Raw genomic sequence first — 23,409 nt, 5'->3', positions numbered from 1 at the left:
GAAGAGTTGGAAAGGCGGGCAGGGGACAACCCATAGCGGCCAATAGCTGCTCTCGAAGGAATTTGCTGTGTTCAATATCGGAGGACACACTAGAAGCAGGGCTGAGCACAGCGTGATGAATGGATTCATTTACAGTTCAAGAAACAATAAGACTTCTTTGACAGGGTGCTTAAATTCTGAATTCCCGGCTGAGTCAGGAGGAGGCCAAAGAAGCGAGGGGGCTGTGGTTGGGCAAGCCTAGCTAGGCAGCTTGGCCTTTAAGGAAGTAGTTGAGACAGCTCAGATACCCATTCTCTCCTTCAAAGGAGGGGATCCTGAGTGCCCAGATTTGTTATTAAGATGAGGTCCCTTCCATTGTCCCCTACCCTGCACTCTGGTGGAGGAAACAATCCTTAAAAGGCACAAAAATGGTGGCTAGGAGAGGACCTTAAATTGAGGCAAGGAGTCCTGGAACCCAGCTTTAGCATGACCACAAATGCCTTCTGACATTGACTAGGTCACACCACCCTTTTGTGTTTGTTTCCCCATTTATACAATGAAGGGTCAAGAATGAATGATTTTGTGTCTTCCATCCTTGACATTTTGTATTACTCAAGCTGTATATCCTGGAATAAGTGCTTTCCCCCCACTGGCCTCAAAGTCCTAGCTTCCAAATGATTGGGCAGCTGGGGTCTGGTCCCGCTCTAGAGCATGACAGGAGGTGGGCAGTAGGATCCCTGAAAGGAATGCAGGGTCCAAGGTGACTTCCCACCCAGATGTTCTCCAAAAGAAAGCCCTCTCTTTTACCTTCACCACCCAAATGCAAACTCCTTGCCCTCCTTTTATAAGAAAGCGATCAAACCAAAGTTGCCCCCTCTAAGGTATGAACGGCCCATTCATTTCATTCTATTAATCCATTGCATACAGGAGATACTCCATGCACCTCTGTGGATGAGGAAAGCAATCTGACTCAATTTTCTCTAAGGCGTGTGCAACTCTCCGGGTTCACTCTTCAAAGAGGTTTGTCTTTTCCCCTAAATCTAGAGCTGTCACAGACAGGCTTCAGAGTCTGTAAATGCCCTGCAATCATATGAGTAGGTAATACCTTACGTAGATGTGTTTACATTAAGTGTGTATTTCTGGGAAAAGGATCTATAGCTTTCATCATATTCTCAAAGAGAAAATGTGTCCTCTTCTGCTGCTCCCAAACACTAAGGTTGGGACCCATCACCCCTCATCTTATGAACACAGCAGAGCAACTGAAGCAGACCTCAGCAGTGCAACCGAGGCACAGGGGATGGAGCACTGGAGGTGTGACAGCCTAGACTCTGAGGATGTGAATGGGTGAAGTATGGAAAGACCTCAGGCTTAACTGCTGGGTCAGGGACAGAAGGAAGAATATCCCCAAGTGTTTAGGGCCCCTCTTCTCCATTAGAGATGAATTGTTCTATACCTTTTACCTCTTCTCACCTGGGAGGTTCTCGAAGGCAGCGACTATGTCTACATTCCCAGCCTGGATTGACAAGCTTCTCACAGGTAGCCAGTGTTGATCTGAATTGACCTGAACTTGAAGCTTGAAACTTACCCTCCTGAGTCCAACCTGACAAACTCTTACTACCCTGGAGGACCCATCACCAGATTTCTTGAGCAACTAAAATGCCAAGTAAATACTTAGCTTGTTTCAAGCCCTGGACCTCCCTGGGGCTGAGAAGCTGGGGAGAAAAGATGGCACCAAACAAAAGGATACTAAACAAAGGAGGAGCCATCATAGAAGGTGTAGTGCAACTTGAAGGTCTTCCTGGACATCTTCCACTCTTGAGATTGCCGGTTGGAGTGCAAATGCTGGGTGGAAGACTGGTGAGGGGTGGAGATGGAAGCCTGAGCTCCTGTTGCATGAGAGTCGCCTTTGTTGGCCAACATCAGATGAGAGGGTATCTTTGCCTTGTAGTTGCGTAAGATGATGGGGCAAGAGATATTCTTCCATTTCTCTGAGGCTCTTTCAACTTCTCTGCAGGGAAGGAGACCAATATATCATCTACCCACTCGGCTCTCACTCACCAAGAGTCTCCTTGAAAGTTATATTTTTGACATGCCCACACAAAAGAAAAACACAATTAAACTCAAGTGGGGAGGACGGTGGAGAGGGGAGGTGGGAAGGAATTGGTGGGCTCTCACCTAACAGGCACAATAAGGCTCTTACCTAAGGATACCCGGCACATCTCCTGAGCGAGGGGCACAACTACAACTTGCACTTTACTTAACAAACTCAAACAATGCAACCTAATCATCTGTACCCTCATATTAATCTGAAAAAAAATTTTTTTTAAAAGTAGTATTTTTAGGAAAAACCATCATGTATGGGTTAAGGACCTATGGAGTGGGACTGGAGGGGTGGAGGAGCTGGAGACTTTGCCTACTCCAGTCCTGAGGCTACAGGAGAAAAGAGCTTCCTTCCAGAATGTCACAGTGAGGTGGCAAACTGGGTAGCTGGCCAGCAAGCCCCAGCAGACATATGGGTGTTTATACCTTTATGGCCCATGATTTGGGCCCTCAGACATGTGGTGAATAACTTGCTAGGCCTTGTGAATGGACCCACAGAATCATAAATGCTACTAATCACCCATATTGATTTTTTTTATCATTTTGGGAGGTTTTTGTCTGTTTGTAGAAGAATATTTGACAAATTACATTAAGAAAATAAACACTCAGGGTCCAAAGGCAGTGAACTATAAGGAGCCGTGCCAAGGGAGTGCCATAAGTGAGGTGTTGCGGAGGCGGAGAGGATCTCCCACAGGGAGTGTGGGGGGTGGGTCAGACCAACAGTGCTGCGTGAACTCAGTCAATTCCTTACCTGTTGTAAGGAGGCTGGTGAATGAGGAAGGTCCGGAGATGTGGGGATGTCTGTGTGTATGCATGTGAGCAGCCCCACAACAGTGGCTGTCTTGAGAGGATGGGGTAGCCAATGTTCCCCATCATAGCTCACACATTTCCAGGACTGTCCCCTTACACACACACACAGGAGCTCCCAGCCAGGGCCAGGCTTTCTGAGACACCGGCCGCCTGCCCCAACCACAGAGGTGCTCACATGTGGCGACACAACTCCTGCAGCTTCTCCCGGGCCTCGGGGCAGGGGTCGCTGAGTTCAGTGCTGTCCACAGAGGCCCCTGCTCCTCGCACGGTGGGTGGTGTGCTGGCATCATCTGCGAATTTTGATTTGCCTGTAGTTGGAGGCCAAGAGGTTAGGTGGGGGTTTCTGTAGACATCACATTCACCTAGGGTGAGGGGGTTGGGAGGAGCATGAGAGCAGCCACCCCTAAGTGTCAGAATAACCGAAGGGATCATTGATGCTCCCTGGGGCCAAGAATCAGTGGCTGGTCACTTATCAAACAGAGACATAACCCTGCAAGTCAACCAATAAATGCATGTCAGGGACCAACATGTGCAAAATGATGAGACTGGCCCCGTCTCCTGGCTTCTAGGCGGGGAGAGCACTGTTGAGGCTGACTGCCCTTCATGCTGAAGTGGGCCTTTTTTTGAAACAGAGTATCATTCTTTCACCCTGGGTAGAGTGTCATGGTGTCATCCTGTGGTATTTGCTTTCATGGGTCCCCTCCATGGCAAGTGTCAGGTGGTTTGAGGATGTGGTAATGTGGAGTTACAGAGGTGATCCTCCCCAGCTGAGGTTCTAGAGGCATCTACTTGGTCACTTGTGCCAGGTCTTGTGTGCACCAAGCCTCTGCCTCCCACACAGCAGGGGCCTTGTTATATACAGGCTCAACTCCACTTTGGACTCGAGGATGCAACCTGGCTCTGGGCGAGGGGCTCCTCACAAAGGAGCCTTCTTCACTGCTGGCCAAGTCTGGGCGTTTCTGGCGGACACTTAGTTACCATCGCTGGTATTTGCCATCTGAGCAGCTCCTACACCCTTTCCATACTCCGCTTGCCGCCAGGGACCAGAGATGGAGGCCCACCTAGAACATCTGCGGGCTTGGACACCCACGTCTGGGCTGCCCCACGCTGCCTTTGGCTCCTTGAGGGTGACAGCCTCATGTGCTGACTAGGAACTGCTATGACAAGACTTCTCTCAGTTCTCGCCCAGAAATAGCTGCTGTCCCACTTGGAGCAGGCCCAACTCCTGGAGCCAACTGTTCCGAGTCTGCCCGGCTCCAGAACTGCCAGCTGGCGAGCTGATCAGCACGTGGAGAGGCCTCCAAACTCAAAACCACTTCAAACAAGAATGGCTACACAGTGTAGCATGCCGTTCAAGCTGAGAAACCGGTTAGGGTGAAAGTGGGTATCGTCCCTAGTGATACCAGGACAATAAACATAACTGAGACATTCTCGGGCACGCTGGGACCTGTCATTGCTTTACCCACAATCTAGCAGGCAAGGTTAAGCCCCAGGCTAGCAGGCACGTGTGCGGCTAATTCCTCACCAATATGAAGAACCTATAATAAATGCAGCATCTCTAAACATGCATCCTACTGTGAGTGAGACAACATGAAAGCCATCATGAAAAATCTCGTCTTGGGGGGTCGGCAGAAGGAAACACAGGCTATAGCAGGGAGACCAACAGACACATCCTCGGGGAGATAGTCTACGACCCGAATAGATGTCTGAATGCATGGGTGGTACTGAACCCTATGCACAGCCCTATGCTGTGTTTTTTCCTAAGCATGCATACCTAGGATACAGTTTAATTTTGCTTTGGAACGACCTTGCTTATGAAATCACCCTGGAGTTCATTAGGGAGAAAAAGTCATGGAATGCCCAGATGTTTTGAGGACGGTGTAGACTTAAGACTTGCTCAGAGGGCCTGGGACAAAGCCAGGAGCACGTGAAGAGGCGTGCTGGAAACATTGCTGCTGTCATCACACCACAGCCAGAGAAGGCACGTCCGCAGCGGTGAAGGAGTCAGGGGAGGAGGCGGGCAGTTGAAGCCACTCCAGGCCCAAGGCTAAGGATGTCAGCTCCTTGAAGGAAGCATTTTCTGCATCTGGAGGCTGTGTCTCTGTCCCCAGCATTTGATACAGTGACTGACAGTCAGCAGTCAGTAAACATGTGTTCACTAACTGAAAGAATATAGGATCAGCTTGAGTGGGTGAATGAGGGAACAGAAGAATAACAGTGATAACAATAAAGGTCTGGGAACACTTCTGATGGCCACAGTGACCATCCCCTTTTTCCACTAAGAAGGCGAGGCCTGAAGAAGGCAGATCGCACGGCCAACCAGGGTGGGGGACAGAGATGAAACCCAAGCTTCTCTGCCTTCTAACCTTAGCTCCAGCATCTGGGGAAATCAACTGGCCAGTCTGAGAGCTCCCCCTTCCCTCTGCCTTCCTCCTGCTCCTCTAGGGATACAATCCTCATCTCCCTAGCCCGTCCACCCATCCTGCGGTCATGGCCGAAAGCGTGGGTCTGTCTGCAGCTCCAGCTCCAAGTTGTCTCTGAGCAGAGAAGGTGATTATGGGAGACTGTGGAGGGTGGAGACTGTTGGGGGAGATGGTGTCCCAGGTGAGGGAGGCCACATGGCCAGGAGTGGAGGGAACCTACACATTCAGACGATGAGACTGTGAGACTACTGTGGAGTGACTGGGCGAGGCTGTGGCAACTTCCACCTGAGAGAACCTGTGTCACCAGCTACTGGGTCTCCAGCCAGGGCAGCGGTACATCATTCCAATCAGAAAACCAGCTCAAACCATCTCACCAATCCACACAGGATAGAAGGAAATCATCTGTCCCAATACCATGCTGCTCCCACCACCACCTCCTCCACCACCACCACCACCAATGATAGGTCAGGAGGTCTTGCTGGGAACTATTTTTACCTGCTTTCTTCCTGGGTTCCCTTCCAGTTGAGAGGGAAAAGCTCAGACAGGCTGTAGAAGCCTGGTAGATCAGCTGATAAGGTGAGTTCACTCCCATGGCAGAGATGTTCAAGGAGGGCTCTGGGGTGGAAGAGAGAGGGATTCTTCTTTCAGTTTTTTCATTTTCTTTTTCTCTTCTTTAAACCAAAGTGTAATATAGACTTCTTGTTCTAGCACTACGGTGAGACAGATACTCTAAAGTGCCCTGCTATAACAAAATGACCAAACGCTGGAAGGAAGAGACTTTCCGGTGCTCACAGTAATTAAGGAATAACGTTCTCTGCAGTGCCTCTCTCTTTGGTCCCCAAATCTCTCAAGAGGGCACCAGAGCAGGAGCAGCAAGCAGGCTCAAGAGGTGACAGTGCTCTAGGGCCCATGTGGAGATAAATGCCGCACTCGCAGAGGCTGAACCTGGGGCCAGCAAGAAAGGAAAGAAGAGATCTCTCTCCCTTGTCCACACCATGGAAATCAGATGCTTCTTCAACAACATACCCGTCTCTCACAGAATCACTCCATCTTGCACAGAATCGTTTGATATCTGACTGCTTAAGAATTCAAATTTAGCACCTGCATTGCTGATGGAAAAATCTTGCTCATTCTTACATAGACCTCACCAAATCATCTGCTTATTCTTCCCCCAAGTGAGGTTAGGCATTTTCACTGGTTAGGCATAAAATTGTTGTTAGGAAATGTTAAATTCATTCATGACAGCCCATTCGAATTCAGAAAGAAAATGGCAAACCTGACCTTGTAAGTAGATAAAGAAGATAAACACTGGATTTTAAAACATAAAAGCAATGATCTTTGCTAGTGATCCAACAGTTGAAATTAGAACAACTTTCAACGCCTTCTAACTTAGTAGAAATAGAAAGAATAAGGAAGTGCTGGTGAAGATGGAATAAACCCCTCAACCCTGCTGAGGGGGCAGAAAAAAACCAAGCAGAAAGTATCACTTAACAAAAAGAGCTCCACAAACATTGAGACCTCTGCCCCAGTAATTCTTCTCCCAGAGAATTATTCTGAATAATAAATACAACAGAAATAAGAATTGACATGCACAAAGTTGCATATTACAATGCACATTATACTAGTAATCAAAAACCTTAAAGCATTTAGGTCAAAATGGAACATGAACAAGGAGTCTACCCCTACTCGAAATGGCAATTATTCTGAGTATATAGCTGTATGAAAAATATTTGTAGTCTGTTAAGTAAAAGAAAATGAGGAAGAGGAAAACTGCAACACTGTAAAAATATGTGCACATGCATTAGAAGGAGAACCACGAAGGAAACTACGAAAGTGAAAAATGGCTCTGACGTGAAGAGGGCGAGATTGTTTTCTTTCTTTCTTTCTTTCTTTTTTTTTGTTTGCATGTTCTACTTAATAATATAAACTAAAAATAAAGGAGAAGTCTAGTTCTCTTCAGTGACAAGCCAGGCTAGGTATCAGGACAGGAGAAAAGACTGTCTTTGCAAAGGGTCTATTATGGTCGCAGCTTTGAGAAAAGGATATGCGAGAACCAGTTACAATTTTGGTCTACCTCACATAAGTAGCTGGTCCAGAAAAACCCAATTCATGCAAAATAAATCATCACAGCCAGAGGCTGAGGCAGAAGGATCACTTGAGCCCAGGAGTTGGAGGTTGCAGTGAGCTATGATGATTCCACTGCACCTCAGCCTGGGCGATAGAGTGAGACCCTATCTCAAAAAAAAAAAAAAAAAAACAACAACAAAAAACAAACAAACAAACAAAAAATCATCACTGTTTGATTCTTCTTTTTAACATCCCAGGAGAGTTATCTAGTTAAAGTTCTTCTAGGATGAATGAATGTTTTTCCCAAAGAAAGGATCACTTCTTCATTTCCATTTTGCTATTTAGGTTTTTATTTTCAAATTCTAGGCTTGTTTAAAGATAGGAATGATTGCACCAAAAGTGCCAAAAAGAGAGATTTCCTAGGGAGTGTGATGGAGAGGAGGCCCTGTCAACACTCCGCTGACCCAGCAGGACACAGAAATCACCCCCAAGACTCTCCGGAGTTAAGCTTAACTCTCTTCTCATCCTCCTTCACTAAATGAATCACGACTACAAGGGATGCTGGAAGCAAAAGCTGGTCATTTGGAAAGAATGTTTAAACACTCTAACCAAGGGTATCCAACCTACAGCCTGAAGGCCTGTATGCTGATTTCAGGAAGATATTTGTAGCTTATTTGTGGTGAGGAAAAGTACCCATGGACTGCTTTGTCAGTGTTTGTGTATTTAATGTGTGGCCCAAGACAACTCCATTTTTCCAATATCTGACAGGACAGAAAAAGGTTGGACATCCCTGTAAGGGCTACAACTATCTTGACGTCTCCTGACTGTCTGACTCTCCTACTCATCCAACATACTAGTAGGCACATATGCACCCAAACAAGGCTGATCTAGAAACAGAACACAAGGTGCAGGACTCTGTGTGTGTGTTGATTGCCACTTGCCAAAATCATTATGGCATAATCAGAGGATGTGTGCTAACGGAGTCTGGCAGATCCTGTGTATACTGGGCACAGAATAAATTCCCTGAAATCAGAGACCTCCATTTCATGGTAAACAGTGGGGAGGAAATGTTTTAGGAACTTTATCTTAGAAAAAGAACCAAAGGGCGGAGCCTGTGGCTCAGTTGGTAGGGCGCCGGCCCCATATACCGAGGGTGGCGGGTTCAAGCCCGGCCCCGGCTGAACTGCAACCAAGAAATGGCTGGGCGTTGTGGCGGGCACCTGTGGTCCCAGCTGCTTGGGAGGCTGAGGCAGGAGACTCACTTAAGCCCAGGAGTTGGAGGTTGCTGTGAGCTGTGTGATGCCATGGCACTCTACCGAGGGCCATAAAGTGAGACTCTGTCTCTACAAAAAAAAAAAAAAAGAAAAGAAAAAAGAAAAAGAACCAAAATTTATCAAATAGCCATCTTTTATCTTATACTTAACAAAAATTAGTTGATATTGTAAATACATCCTAATTCTTAAAGAAGAAATAAAAACAACTTTGTTATAAACCAGTGTGATTTTCGTTTTTCCTAAAGGAGTGACCGTACAATGGCAATGAAACATGAGTCCCTCCATGTTTGCCTTTTGTAAAACTATTTAAGGGCTTCACTACTTTTTATTTCCAACTCTTTGGTACCCCAAACACCCTTTCTCCACGGAACCACCATCCCTTCTTCAGCAGTTACCCAGTGCTGCTCCACCACACATGCATCAGGGGTTTCCGGTGGGAATCCAGCAGCTCTCCAGCACCACTTTCATTGACTTCATTTTTCCCCAGATCTGCAATTTTACTATGCAATTTATTTGCTGTATACATATATTATTGTCAGATGTTTAACATCTGACCTTCAAGGGAGCTTGAAAAAAACACTGACTCAGTAGACAAGAGAAAGGCTAGAAGGGGACTGATTTTATAGATGAGGGTCAATGGCTAGGAGATGTAAATTTTTCATGCTTTCCTATAAAACCTCCTACTATCAAGTACATTAAGGCATTCAAAGTGAACGCTCATATATCTATCAATCTTAAGCTATCAACTCTACAAAGCAAAACAAACAAAAACAACTTGATTTAAAAATGAGGTAAGGGGTGGAGCATGATGGCAGATGGGATTATTTTTTCTCTGCTTTCCTTCCTTTTTTTCTTTTGACAGAGTCTCGCTGCATCACCCTCGGTGGAGTGCTGTGGTGTCACAGCTCACGGCAACCTCTAACTCTCTTGGGTTGAGCAGTTCTCTTGCCTCAACCTCCCAGGTGGCTTGGGCTGCAGGGGCTCGCAAAGCACCTAACTATTTTTTAGTTGTGGTTGTCATTGTTGTTTGGTGGGCCCTGGGCCAGTTTGGAGCCCACCAGCTCTGGTGTGCGTGGCCAGTGCCCTGGCCGCTGGGCTATGGGTGCTGAGCCCTCCCTTTCCTCTTATGGTTGCTGAGAGTGCTTACATCAGGCTATTTGAATTTTGTTTGTTTGTTTGTGTGTCTGATTATTTTTGTTTGTTTGTTCATTTTGTTTCAATGTGCTTTGTGTTCTGCTAAAACCTCGGGTTGCTAGTTTCCCCAATGCCAGTTTTTACATTCAACAAGAGCAAACGGGAGTGATAGTCCACTGAAGCCAGCTTTCACAGAAGCTCCCATCCAGAGGGAGAGATAATGGCCAGAAAGAACCCAATAAAGCTGAAGGGTGAGAGCTGAGCTGAGAGAAGAGATTGATAATTGTACATCTTCTCTGCTGCAACCCCAAGGAAACAAACTTCAGGTACAGAACCCACCCCAAAGAGGACGCATGTCCGTCCCCTCCCCCAAAGAGTTGCTTGCTTGCTGTGAGATTTCTACTAGTGAGCAGTGAACTGAGGTCCTCTTCTCTTACCCCATGGGAGCAAGTTGCTGGAAGCTGGGACTCCTTCTCCAGAGAGTCCCTGCTGTGAGCTTGGGCATTCTCTTGCCTGGCATGAAGGTTGCTCAAGTATTTTCCCTGCCACTTTGAACTCACAGGCCACACTTCCCCCTGGCCTGGTGGTCTAGAAGCCCAACCCTTGCACTGATTAGAATGTTCAAGGTTCTTTGTTAAGACGGGGCATTGCATGGTCTGAGGTAGCACAGTTACACAGTAATTGTGAATCTTGTAACAGTGCAGAAAGGCACAAAGGGGAAGGGGTCTGGCTTGGCTCTGAGAAAGAGCAACTCAGCAGAAGGTGGTGACTTGGGTCTCCATCTGATGGGTGGAGGCTCGGGAACCGCTGAGGCATGGGAACCCAAGTGGAGATACCTCACACCTAGCGCAGCATTAGTAGAGCAATCCAGCTGGGGTCAAATTTCAGAGAGACACCTCCCCAGTTCTAGCTTCCAGAGGGAGCTAGATCTCGTATTGCAGGGATACCAGAGGACCAGAGCTGCTGGGGCAGAGGCATGGTCTCTGAGGGTGAAAAACATGTGCTGCTTTGTTAACCTCCGGTTTCAAATGAGCTCAGGTGGAACACTCCCCAGTTTCCACTGAGCACCCGAGGTAATCAGACTTAAACTCCCTCAGCCAGCTGGTGGCAGAGTGTGGTCAATTGGCCGATGAGGCCAGGACTTCCCTCTGACTCTGGGAGGCCCAAATCCCTGGTGCATTTGCTCACTGGATGGAACTGGGCCACAGCCTTCTGGGGCTACCAGTGTCTGGGTGTGACGGAGGTGTAGGGTGGGGAAGGAGGCACCAGCTCCCCTGGACTGTTCTGCTGGGTGGGCCTTTCTGATTCCACAGAACACCAGAGTAAGCTACACTTGAGCTGCCAGTAGACCCCCGCTGCCTAGATGCTGAAGACCTTTTGAACTCTCCCACCTGATTGGTGTTTGTGTCAACTGGGACAATTGGTTTGGAACTCTTGACCTGGGCTGATCACCCGGGGACCCACCAAGGTTGTACCTTGGTTGTGTTGTTGTGGGAGTGTGGGATTCTCCTCTTCCAGTTGTTGCCTGTTGGGTGCCGGGGTGTCTTATTTGCTTGTATATCTCCATAGCTGAGATTTCAGCCCAAAGGCACTGACTCACTAGGATTGGACAGAGACTAGCTGAATACAGGTTAGAGCCATCCAGCCCCACCACACCAAGCAGGTCCTCAGAGTTTTAGGCTGTAGTACTGAATGGGACCTTTGTAAAGCTCTAGGGGAAAAGCCGCGATCACCAGTCCCAGTTCTTTGGTAAAGGGCTGGTTAACTACAACTTCAGGAGCCCTCAATTCAATTTCACCTTACTAGCTTCTCTAGCCAATGGTGAAAAATAATAATGGGGCAGAAAGAGCAAAAAAAACTCTGCAACATGAATAATCAGAGTAGATCAACTCTCCTAAGGAAGGAGGAGACACAATAGAAGATCTCATTCATAAACAAATGGCTGAGATGTCAGAAATCGAATTCAGAATTTGGATTGCAAATAAGACTAACAGAATGGAGTAAAGTTGGAATTAGAAATTCAAGGAGCAAGTCAAAAATTATCTCAAGAATTCAATGAATTCAAAGACAAAATCACCAAAGGTTTTGACACATTGAGGCAAAAACTTGTAGCCCTCAAACATCCGAGAAATACAGTAGAATCCCTCAGTAACAGAATGGAGCAGGCAGAAGAAAGGATCTCTGACATTGAAGACAAAGCTTCTGAATGCTCTCAAACACTCAAAGAGGAAGAGAAGTGGAGAGCAAAAACAAATCATTCTCTCAGAGAGCTGTGGGATAATTACAAAAAAACTAATATTTGCCTTATAGGAATTCCTGAAGGCGATGAGGTTGCTTCAAAAGGCCCAGATGCTCTATTCCAAAAAATAATCGAGGAGAACTTCCCAAACATAACAAGAGATTCTGAAATTCACACAGTTTCAGAACCCGAACACAGCTCAATCCAAATAAAGCATCTCCCAGACACATTACAATTAATTTTGCCAAAGTTAATATGAAGGAGAAAATTCTGCAAGCAGCCAGACATAAAAAAACCATAACCTACAAGGGGAAGAATATTAGAATGACTGCAGATCTCTCTGCTGAAACTTTTCAAACTAGAAGAGGATGGTCATCGACCTTTAATCTCCTAAAACAAAATAACTTTCAACCCAGGATCCTGTATCCAGCTAAACAAAGTTTCATTTATGATTGAGAAATTAAATACTTTAATGACATTCACATGTTGAAGAAATTTGCCATAACTAAACCAGCTCTTCTGGATATTCTCAGACCTATCCTCCACAATGACCAGCACAATGCTCTACCAGCAAAGTAAACTCACTCAGAAACTTTTGATCAAATTTCAACTTCCACAGTGGCGAAAGGATTAAAAATGTCCATTGGGCTTTCAAAAAACTTGATATCCAAAATGCTACCAGGCTTATCAATACTCTTAATTAATCTGAATGGCTTAAATTGTCCTCTAAAGAGGCACAGGTTGGCTGAATGGATACAAAAACTCAGGCCAGATATCTGCTGCATACAAGAATCTCATCTTACCTTAAAAGATAAATATAGACTCAGGATGAAGGGAGGGCCATCTATAATTCAGGCAAACAGAAACCAGAAAAAAGCAGATGTTGCAATTTTATTTGCAGATACAAAAGGCTTTAAACAAACAAAAGTAAGGAAAGATAAGGATGGTCACTTTATATTTGTTAAGGGTAAAACTCAACATGATGAGATTTCAATTATTAACATTTATGCACCCAACCAGAATGCGCCTCAATTTATAAGAGAGACTCTAAGAGACATGAGCAACTTGATTTCCTCCAGCACCTTAATAGTTGGAGATTTTAACACCCCTTTGGCAGTGTTGGATAGATCCTCTAATAAGAAACTAAGCAAAGAAATTTTAGACTTAAACTTAACCATTCAGCAATTGGATTTAAGAGACATCTACAGACCATTTCATCCTAGCAAAACTGAATACACATTCTTCTCATTAGCCCGTGGAACATCCTCCAAAATTGATCACATCTTAGGTCACAAGTCTAACCTCAGCAAATTTAAAAAGATATAAATTATTCCTTGTATTTTCTCGGATCATCATGCAATAAAAGTTGAACTCACCAATAACAGGTAGCCGCATACTCATACAAAGACATGAAAACTAAATAACCTTATACTGAAAGATAGTTGGGTCATAGATGAGATTAAGAAGAAAATTGCCAAATTTTTGGAACAAAACAATAACAAATTATCAGAACCTGTGGGATACTGCAAAGGCAGTCCTCAGAGGGAAATTTATAGCATTGCAAGCCTTCCTCAAGAGAATGGAAAGAGAGGAAGTCAATAACTTAATGCGACATCTTAAAAACTGGAAAAGGAAGAACATTCCAACCCCAAACCCAGCAGAAGAAAAGAAATAACTAAAATTAGAGCAGAATTAAATGAAATCAAAAACAAAAGAATTATTCAAAAGAGCACTGAATCAAAAAGTTGTTTTTTTGAAAAATTCAACAAAATTAATAAATCTTTGGCCAACCTAACCAAAAACAGAAAATTAAAGTCCCTAATATCATCAATCAGAAATGACAAAAATAACAACAGACACCTCAGAAATTCAAAGAATCCTTAAGGAATACTACAATAAACTTTATTCTCAGAAATATGAAAATCTGAAACAAATTGACCAATACTTAGAAGCACATCAACTTCTTAGACTTAATCAGAAAGAATTGGAAATGCTGAACAGACCTATATCAAGTACTGAAATAGAATCAACTATATAAAATCTCCCAGAAAAGAAGAGTTCAGGACCAGATGGCTTCACATCAGAATTCTACCAAACTTTGAGAGAGGAACTAGTACCTATATTACTTAACCTTTTCCAAAACATTGAAAAAGAAGGAATACTTCCCAACACATTCTATGAAGCAAATATCACACTGATCCCCAAACCAGGAAAAGATTCAACAAAAAAAAAAAAAAAGAAAATTATAGACCAGCATCTTTAATGAACATAGATGAAAAAGTATTCAATAAGATCCTAGCAAACATAGTCCAGCATCATATCAAACAAATTATACACCATGACCAAGTGGGTTTTATCCCAGGGTCTCAAGGTTGGTTCAATATAAGTAAAACTAATACATCACATAAACAAACTAAAAAACAAAGACCATATATATGATTCTCTCAATAGATGCAGAAAAAGCTTTTGACTATATCCAGAATCCTTTCATGTTCAGAACACTTAAGAAAATAGGTATAGAGGGGACTTTTCTTAAACTGATAGAGGTCATCTACAGCAAACGCACAGCCAATATCATATTGAATAGAGTAAAATTGAAAACATTTCCACTCAGTTCAGGAACTAGGCAAGGTTGCCCATTGTCTCCACTGCTTTTTAACATTGTAATGGAAGTCTTAGCCATCACAATCAGGCAAGAGAAGGTGATCAAGGGTATACAAATAGGGTTAGAGGAGATCAAACTTTCACTCTTTGCAGATGATATGATTTTATACCTGGAAAACCCCAGAGACTCAACTACAAAACTCTTAGAAGTGATCAAGGAATACAGTAGAGTCTCAGGATACAAAATCAATACTCACAAATCAGTAGCTTTTATATATACCAATAATAGTCAAGCTGAAAAAACAGTCAAGGACTCAATTCCCTTTACAGTTGTGCCAAAGAAGATGAAATATTTGGGAATTTACCTAACAAAGGATGTGAAAGATCTCTATAAAGAGAATTATGAAACTCTGAGAAAAGAAATAGCTGTAGATGTTAACAAATGAAAAAACATACCATGCTCATGGATGGGAAGAATCAACATTGTTAAAATGTCCGTATTACCCAAAGCAATTTACAAATTTAATGCAATCTCTATCAAAGTACCACCATCATACTTTAAAGGTCTGGAAAAAATAGTACTTCGTTTTATATGGAACCAGAAAAAACCTTGAATAGCCAAGACATTACTCAGAAATAAAAACAAATCAGGAGGAATCATGCTACCAGACTTCAAACTATACTATAAATCTATAGCGATCAAAACAGCATGGTACTGGCACAAAAATAGAGAAGTATATGTAGGGAACAGAATAGAGAACCAAGAGATGAGCACAGATACTTATCACTATTTAATCTTTGATAAGCCCATCAAAAATATAAATTGGGGGAAAGATTCCCTATTTAACAAATGGTGCTGGGAGAATTGGCTGGTGACTCATAGAAGACTGAAACTGGACCCACACCTTTCACCATTAACAAAAATTGACTCTCACTGGATAAAAGATTTAAACTTAAGACACGAAACTATAAAGATTCTGGGTGGTGCCTGTGGCTCAGCGGGTAGGGCGCCGGTCCCATATGCCGGAGGTGGTGGGTTCAAACCCAGCCCTGGCCAAATTAAAAAAAAAAAAAAAAAAAAAAAAAAAACGTTTTAAAAAAAGAAACTATAAAGATTCTTTGAGAGAGTGCAGGAGAAACACTTAAAGAAATTGGCCTGGGAGAATACTTTATGAGGAGGACTCCCCCGGGTAATTGAAGCAACACCAAAAATACACTACTGGGATCTGATCAACTAAAAAGCTTCTGCACAGCCAAGAACACAGAAAGAAAAACAAGCAGACAGCCCTCAGAATGGGAGAGGATATTTGCAGGTTATGCTTTTGACAAAGGTTTGATAACCAGAATCCACAGAAAACTCAAATTTATTAATAATAATAAAAAAAGTAATCCCATTTCATTGTGGGCAAGGGACTTGAACAGAAGCTTCTGTGAAAAAGATAGGGGCATGGCCTACAGACACATGAAAAAAATGCTCATCATCTTGAATCATCAGAGAAATGCAAATCAAAACCACTTTGAGATATCATCTAACTCCAGTAAGAGTGGCTCATATAACAAAATCCCAAAACTATAGATGTTGGCATGGATGTGGAGAAAAGGGAACACTTATGCACTGCTGGTGGGAGTGCAAGCTAATAAGTCCCTTTTGGAAAGAAGTATGGAGAACACTCAGGGATCTAAAAGTAGATCTGTTGTTTGATCCTGCAATTCCTCTACTAGGTGTATATCCAAAAGACTAAAAATCACTTTATAACAAAGATATTTGCACTAGATTGTTCATTGCAGCTCAATCCATTATAGCTAAGTCATGGAAGAAGCCCAAGTGCCCAGTGACCCATGAATGGATTAATAACTTGTAGCATATGTACACCATGGAATATTATGCAGCCTTAAAAAGGTGGAGACTTTACCTCCTTTACATTTACATGGATAGAGCTGGAACATATCCTACTTAGTAAAGTATCTCAAGAATGGAAGAAAAAATATCCAATGTACCCAGTACTATTATGAAACCAATTTATAATCACTCACACTTTCATATGAAGAATAGATCACAACTATGGCCCAGGATAAAGGAGGAAAGAGGGGTGTTTGGAGGGAAGAGGGGAGGTCAGATCGAGGAAGGGTGAATGGTGGGATCACACCTACAGCACATAATGCAAGGGTACATGTTGGATCTATTAAGTACAGAGTATAAATGTCTTAACACAATAATTAAGTAAACGAGATGAGGTATGTATTAACCAGTGTGATGTAAGTGTTCAGCACATTGTACCCCATAAATGCATTTATGTATGTCTATGTGTTTATGATTTAATAAAAAATATTTAAAAATGAAGTAAGGGTCTGAATAGACATTTCTAAAAAGAAGGCACACAAACGGCCAACAGGTGATAAGAAAATTCTCAACATCACCAACCATCAAAAAATGCAAATCAAAACCACAATAAGATACTACCTCAGACCTGTTAGAACAGCTATTATGGAAAAACAAAAGATAAAGATAGCAAGTGTTGGTGAGGGTGTGGAGAAAAGGGAAGCTTTGTATACTGTTGGTGGGAATGTACATTAGTACAGCCATGAAGGAAAACACTGTGGAAGGTCCTCAAAAAATTAAAAATATTACTATGATATAATTCAGCAATCCTGCTTCTGGGATATATGTATACATATACACACACACTTAACATCTTTATATATGAGAAATAAAACTACTATCTCAAAGAGATACCTGCACTCCCCTGTTTACTGCAGTAATATTCACAATAGCCAAGCTGTGGAAACAACCTGGGTGTCCATCAATAGATGAATGGGTCAAACAATGTGGTATATATGTACAATGGAATATCATTCAACCTTAATAAAGGAAAATTTCCCCTTTACAACAATGGGTGAGTATACATGACATCATGCTGAGTGAAATAATCCAGGCACAGAAAGGCAAAATATTGCACCATCTTACTTATGTGTGGAATCTAAAATGTCAAACTCACAGAAGCAGAGAGTGAGTAGTGGACGCCAGGCACTGGGGGACAGGGTGTGATGGGGAGATGTTGTTCAAAATGGACACGCTTTTAGGGGCATACATTCTGGGGATCTAATGTACAGCATGGTGACTACAGTTAATATAACTATATTGTATGCTTAAAATTCGCTAGGAGAATAGATCTTAAGTGTTCTCAACACACACAAACTATATGAAAAGAATAAAACATGACAGATATGACTGCAGATCCTGAGTCCCAGATCCTGTTCCCTCTTCCTCCCCAGAGATCACTTTCTCGAATGTTCCCCTTCATGATTTTATACTTGCACTTTGTGTAATGGACCTATAAACAAAATATAATTACTTTGCATGCTTTTAAACCTTTTTTTTTTTTTTTTTTCGTTTTTGGCCAGAGTTGGGTTTGAACCCACCACCTCCAGCATATGGGACCAGTGCCCTATCCCTTTGAGCCACAGGCGCCACCCCACATGCTTTTAAACTTTTAACAATACTGTCATACCAAATGTATCCTTCCATAGCTTTTCCCTTTTTTCCCCCTTAACACTGTTTTTGGAGATTTCACTCTATGGGAATGTATGATTTGTGCTTCATTTTCACTTACTCATTAGGTGCTACTGTCTAAATGGACCATAATTTATATATTTTTCTTCTATTGATAAACATTTAGATTGTTTCCAACTTTTTGCCATTTTGAAGAGTTCTGCAATGAACATTCTTGTGTGACATCTTGCACACATAGGGGAGAGTCTCTTGGGTTGTGAGACTCTTAAGTGTGGCCTATGGACTGGCCATGACCACTGGCCATGACCAGGTGGCCACTCATACGGGCCATGACCAGGTGAGCAGAAAAATTGAAGATGAGCATTAAGAGTCTGTTGCAGCAAATTGACAGAGTGGTCCACAACAGAATGGAAATTTTAAGAATGGGTCTTTCACCACGGATAGTTTGCAAAGCACAGCTCTAGGGATTGGCCTATGAGAGGAGTTGCTGGGTTTTAAGATGTGGACTTTCCCCCCACTGGCAGATACCAACAAAATGCTGACACAACTCATCCACTCACCCACAGCATTTGAGAATCCCTGTTGCTTCACATTTTCAACTGGTGGAAATGTCAAATTTTCAAGTTAGGAGTTTTCCCTTTCCATTGCATTACTGTTGGTATCATTTGCACTTTTCACCTAAGGGCTGAAGCTCGGGTACCCACCTTTCCCTATCTGTCCAGCACTGTAGCCACCTCTCCCAACTGTGCCAATCAGGCAGTCGAAGGCCATCTCCTTGGCATTGACGTGGAGGAGCTGGCTGGCCTCCACAAAGCGCCTGGTGATGTCCAGGGGGTTGGCACCTGCTAAAGCAATGATTGAAAACAGCACATTTTCCTCCTGGCCTGGGTAGAATACTTCCAGAAAAGGACTTCTGCAAATGGCCAGGAAATAAGGGGACTGTAAGCATGAGGGGGGCTCCTAATCAAGGAGTCTCATACTCTCAAGACCCTTCAGGTGACACTTTGCTTGCTGCCCTTTTTATTTGTCTCTCTTCCTACTCACAGGACTGAGTATCAAGGCTGTTGGTATCAGAAATAATGCAGAATTGAGAAGGCTTGGTTACTGATGCTTCTTTATGTCCCAGCCTTGATCCTGGGATGACACCCTCACCTTGGAGGACCCTGATTCTTATAACTTGCTCTGGTTCTGACTCTACCAGGCTCTGGCTACTTCCCAACTGACCCTCCCAATCTGCGAATTCCACATGTAACTCCATCCTTAGTGCAGTCTCTCTCCTCCTCTGCATCATTCCTCAAAACTCCACCCCTTCGCTACCTCTGACCTTGTATACTGTTCTCACTGCTAACCTTCCAACCTGGACTCTGCAAAGCGGGGTCAATGGGAGGGAAAATGGGAGAACAGAGAGGAGTGAGAAGACAATTCTGGGAGTGGTAGAGGGAACTAAATTCCTACAGCAGACCCATGGATGCCACCTATTTCCAGCACATCTTATTCCCCGTCCTGTCTATGGGGCCATCGTGAGCACACACATAAGCATCTGGGCCGAGGAGAATCTGGTGAGCCAGTCTTACCAGATACAGATTCCACCATGGCCTTCATCTTCAGGCTGAGGAGCTCTGTCAGCAGGTGGATGGACTGTCGCTGAAATTTATGCAGAGTTTCCTGGCCAGTGGGCACCTGATGGGCGTGGGTGGGAGAGAGGGTGGGGTACTTGGCTGCCCCTGAGGACAGTGTTGGCAGTGGCAGTGCTGGTAGTGGCTTCTTCTGCATTTGGACCTGCATGGGGGATGGTTCCACAAGCACCACAGGGGGGGATCCAAAGCTGACCTCCAGGCCCACAATGTCAGATGGGGTAGGCACTGCAGGATCAGTGATGAGCTCCTCCCAGGTGAATTCAAAGATGTTTCTGATACCCTTTGGTATAGAAATGCCCGCGTTCCGACAGATTATGAGGAGTTTGGAAATGCTGGCCAGCAGCTTGGGGGCTGTGGCTGTATATTGTAGGTATAATTCTTGGTTACTCTTGAGGAAACTCATATTATTTGAGCATGCCTGCTGCTAGGTGATACTGTCCATTTCGGAGGAGAGGGACCTTCAGCTGGAAAGAGTCAGAGCAACCTGAAAGGTAACTGAGAGCACAAGTTCTTACCTATAGTGAAGCTGTGTAGATAGAAGGAATGGGAGTGCTGAAATGGCCATTACAGGTCATTGAGCTGGTAGTTCCTATCAGGGAATAACTGGTCACTTTCCTTATAGCATACCAAAGGGATCCTCCCCATCTCCTATTATCCCAGAGGCACCATGAGATAGACTGATGTTAGTGAGTCACTTTGGGAAGAGCCTGGTGATGAATATGGTTCCAGAAGAGCTTCCAGGACAGTTGCACAACTGGTACCAAAGGTGGGTCCCCAGGGGGCTGGAGGAATGAAGGGCTGAGGAAGGAGAAAGGTCCCACTGTGCCTTCGGTGGTTAGAAATCCAAGGCAGGAAGATCCACTTGTGGTCTATCGATGAAAATCTGCAAGAACAAAAAGATGTTCATTGACTCTCTCTGGAGACAGGTGACGTGGAAGCTCCTGGTCGCCATGCTAGGAAGGGCGGGGAATCATCCGACCTGTACATCCAAGTACAGACAGGGAAGAATAAGAAGCATGCATTTTCTTAGCTCAATCCCTGATCTAATTCACCATCAAATCCAAGACATCATTGATTGAAAGATACACTTACAAGAAAGAGTAAATGAATATGAGATGCCCTTGACTATAAGACATATCACAATAAAATCCATGGACTGCCATAAAAATTTTCCCACTTTAATACTATGGTGATTTTTATCCTGACATATTTCTAAGTTGTGTTTTATTCTTAACTTATAACAAAAATAGACTGCTGGTTGAAGAGAGGGGGCATAAAGGACAATTTAATTAGCACATAAATGGCTTAGAAAAGTCTGCAAATATACTTCTAAGGTTTTGGAACCAGATCTAGAAGTTTCATTTGTCTGATCAACATGAATACACTTTATGAATATATCAATCTAAAATAGAGTTATAAAAATGTGAAACACTCCTTGATCTTATACTGCACAAAAGTGATGATAATTTAATTCTTTTAACCTGAGGCACATTGTGAGAATATGAGCCTGTGTGAAAAACTCCAGAGCACGTAGGAAGGGTCGGTCCAAGGGGAGCTTAGAGCAGGGGGTATCCCCTCCTTTGCTGGTCTTCACCAGCATGTCCAACAGGAAATTGCCTCTGTCGTCTAACTTCAGCAGCCCCCACCAGCACACTTGCCAGGAATGCTGCCGTCAGGGCAGAGAAAGGGCTGCTGGCCTCAGCCTGCTGATCACACTTGGCAGTTACTGGAGCTGTAACAGTCTCTTCCTCCACCTTCTGTCCTGACAACCACTCCCACTTTTCAAACCTCATCCTCTGAGCCACTCCAAGGGTGCCGTTCCAGGACAGCCTGGGTGCACACCTTCAGTGTATACAGGGCAGGTTCATGGTCAAGAGATTGTGGGCTCACCCAGTAGTGAGAAAGCTATTATTGTTCCTGTTTTGCTGATGAGGAATCAGAGATCCGTTGGGAGTCATCCATCTTTAGACTCCTGGCACAGAGCCCTTTTCAAACACCACACTGCTTATCCATGGCCTTTGAACTGTCTCTGCCCATCTATCGAGTAACAAAATCTCCAAGGAACAAGAGTCTCATAGAGAAAATCCTTCTAACCTCCTGCTGGTTTGCAGATAAAGTGACTTCCTACATCTATTCCTTGACCCCCCGGCATCTCCATTCCTCAGCTTTGCAGACTGGGAAAAATAGATTCATTTTTGAAATGATAAGTCCATAGAACAAAGAAACCACTCAGAATCTCCATCATCTGGGCAAGCAGCCAGAGGGATCTGACCCTGACTGTGCAGGGCAGATTTTTTTAAAAGTCAGGGCTCAAATGAAGAGAACATGACAACTATTACAATTCTTGAAATGTTAACTAGTTTGGGAAACTTCCCTGTACTCCCACCAGTTCCTTTCTTTTGAGTTTAATTTTGAAGGTATGTCTTACAAACAGCCAAAGCTGATTTGTAAAATAACTTTATCGAGACACGATTCACATACATACAATTTACCCCTTTTAACATGTACAGTGGATTTTAGTATATTCACAGTCCTGCAGCCAACATCAGTATCTAATTTTAGAACATTTTAATTACCCTACAAAAACGCCACTAGTAGTCACCCCCCATTTCCCTTACTCCCAGTAACCATTAGTGAAGTCCCTGTCTCTATAAATTGCCTGGACTAGTCATTTCTTGTAAATGAAATCACACAATATGAGGTCTTTAGTGATTGGCTTTTTCACTTGGCCTAGATTCATCTGTATTATAGCATGTGTCAGTATTACTTTTTATGGAAGAATAACATCCTATTATAAGAGTATGCCACAACTTTTGATCCACTCATTAGTTGGACATTTCAGTTGCTTCCGTTTTTTGTCTTTTATGTATAGTGCTGTTACAAATATCCATATGCAACTTCTTGTATGGACATACATTTTCCTTCTCTCGGGGTGGAATTGCAGGGTCATACGGTAACTCAATGTTTCACTTTCGGAGGAATTGCCAGACTGTTTTCCAAACAACTGCACCATTTTACAGCCCTACCAGCAATGTTGTGAGCCTTCCAATTTCTCCACGTCCTTGTCACACTTATTTCCTTTCTTCGATTCCAGTGCCATCCTAGTAGGTGTGAAGTGATTAATGTCTTGTTTTGATTTGCATTTCCCTGCTGACTGATGATGTTAAGGATCTTTTCAAGGGCTTGTGGCCATTTTATACACTCTGAAGAAAATTCTATTCAGATCTAAAAGATGTTTTTAAAAGCAATGCCATTTTTTTCTTTTTTCATGACATGTAAAAGAAATAATTTTCATTAAATGCAAAGACAACATGTTGATTATCACTATTTATATCTCTTCAAAACTCAGCTAGGGGCCAGGTGCAATGGCTCGCGCCTGTAATCCTACCACTCTGAGAAGCTGAGGCCAGGAGTTTGACAACAGCCTGAGCAAGATCCCATCTCCACACACACACACAAAAAGAGAGAGAGAGAGAGAGAAATTAACCGAGCATACTTGTGCGTGCCCATAGCTCCAGCTACTCCGGAGGCCATGGCAGAAGGATGGCTTGAGCCCTGGAGCTGGAGGTTGCAGTGAGTTATGATGATGTCATTATACTCTAGACCAGATGATTGAGTAAGACTCCCTATA

The 23,409-nt window shown here is 43.6% G+C and overlaps 1 protein-coding gene across 1 annotated transcript in view; it reads right to left on the bottom strand.

Annotated features, from left to right (window-relative positions):
* The window catches only part of C8H3orf20 (chromosome 8 C3orf20 homolog), an 85,357-nt gene extending 65,176 nt beyond the window's left edge, over window positions 1-20,181 (bottom strand). Inside the window, exons 1-5 of the mRNA XM_053599836.1 lie at window positions 19,716-20,181; window positions 18,846-18,986; window positions 5,808-5,927; window positions 3,065-3,197; window positions 1,727-1,987 (exon numbers count right to left, since the gene is read on the bottom strand). Of these exons, the coding sequence (XP_053455811.1) occupies window positions 1,727-1,987; window positions 3,065-3,197; window positions 5,808-5,927; window positions 18,846-18,986; window positions 19,716-20,181 (1,121 nt within the window). The remainder of the gene's footprint in view (window positions 1-1,726; window positions 1,988-3,064; window positions 3,198-5,807; window positions 5,928-18,845; window positions 18,987-19,715) is intronic.
* Between the last annotated feature and the right edge of the window lie 3,228 nt (window positions 20,182-23,409).

This window comes from Nycticebus coucang, chromosome 8, assembly GCF_027406575.1.
Source record: "Nycticebus coucang isolate mNycCou1 chromosome 8, mNycCou1.pri, whole genome shotgun sequence".
In the NCBI taxonomy this organism is placed as follows: Eukaryota; Metazoa; Chordata; class Mammalia; order Primates; family Lorisidae; genus Nycticebus; species Nycticebus coucang.
Note: the sequence above shows the minus strand (reverse complement) of the source record. Positions and strands in the feature narration are given on the sequence as shown.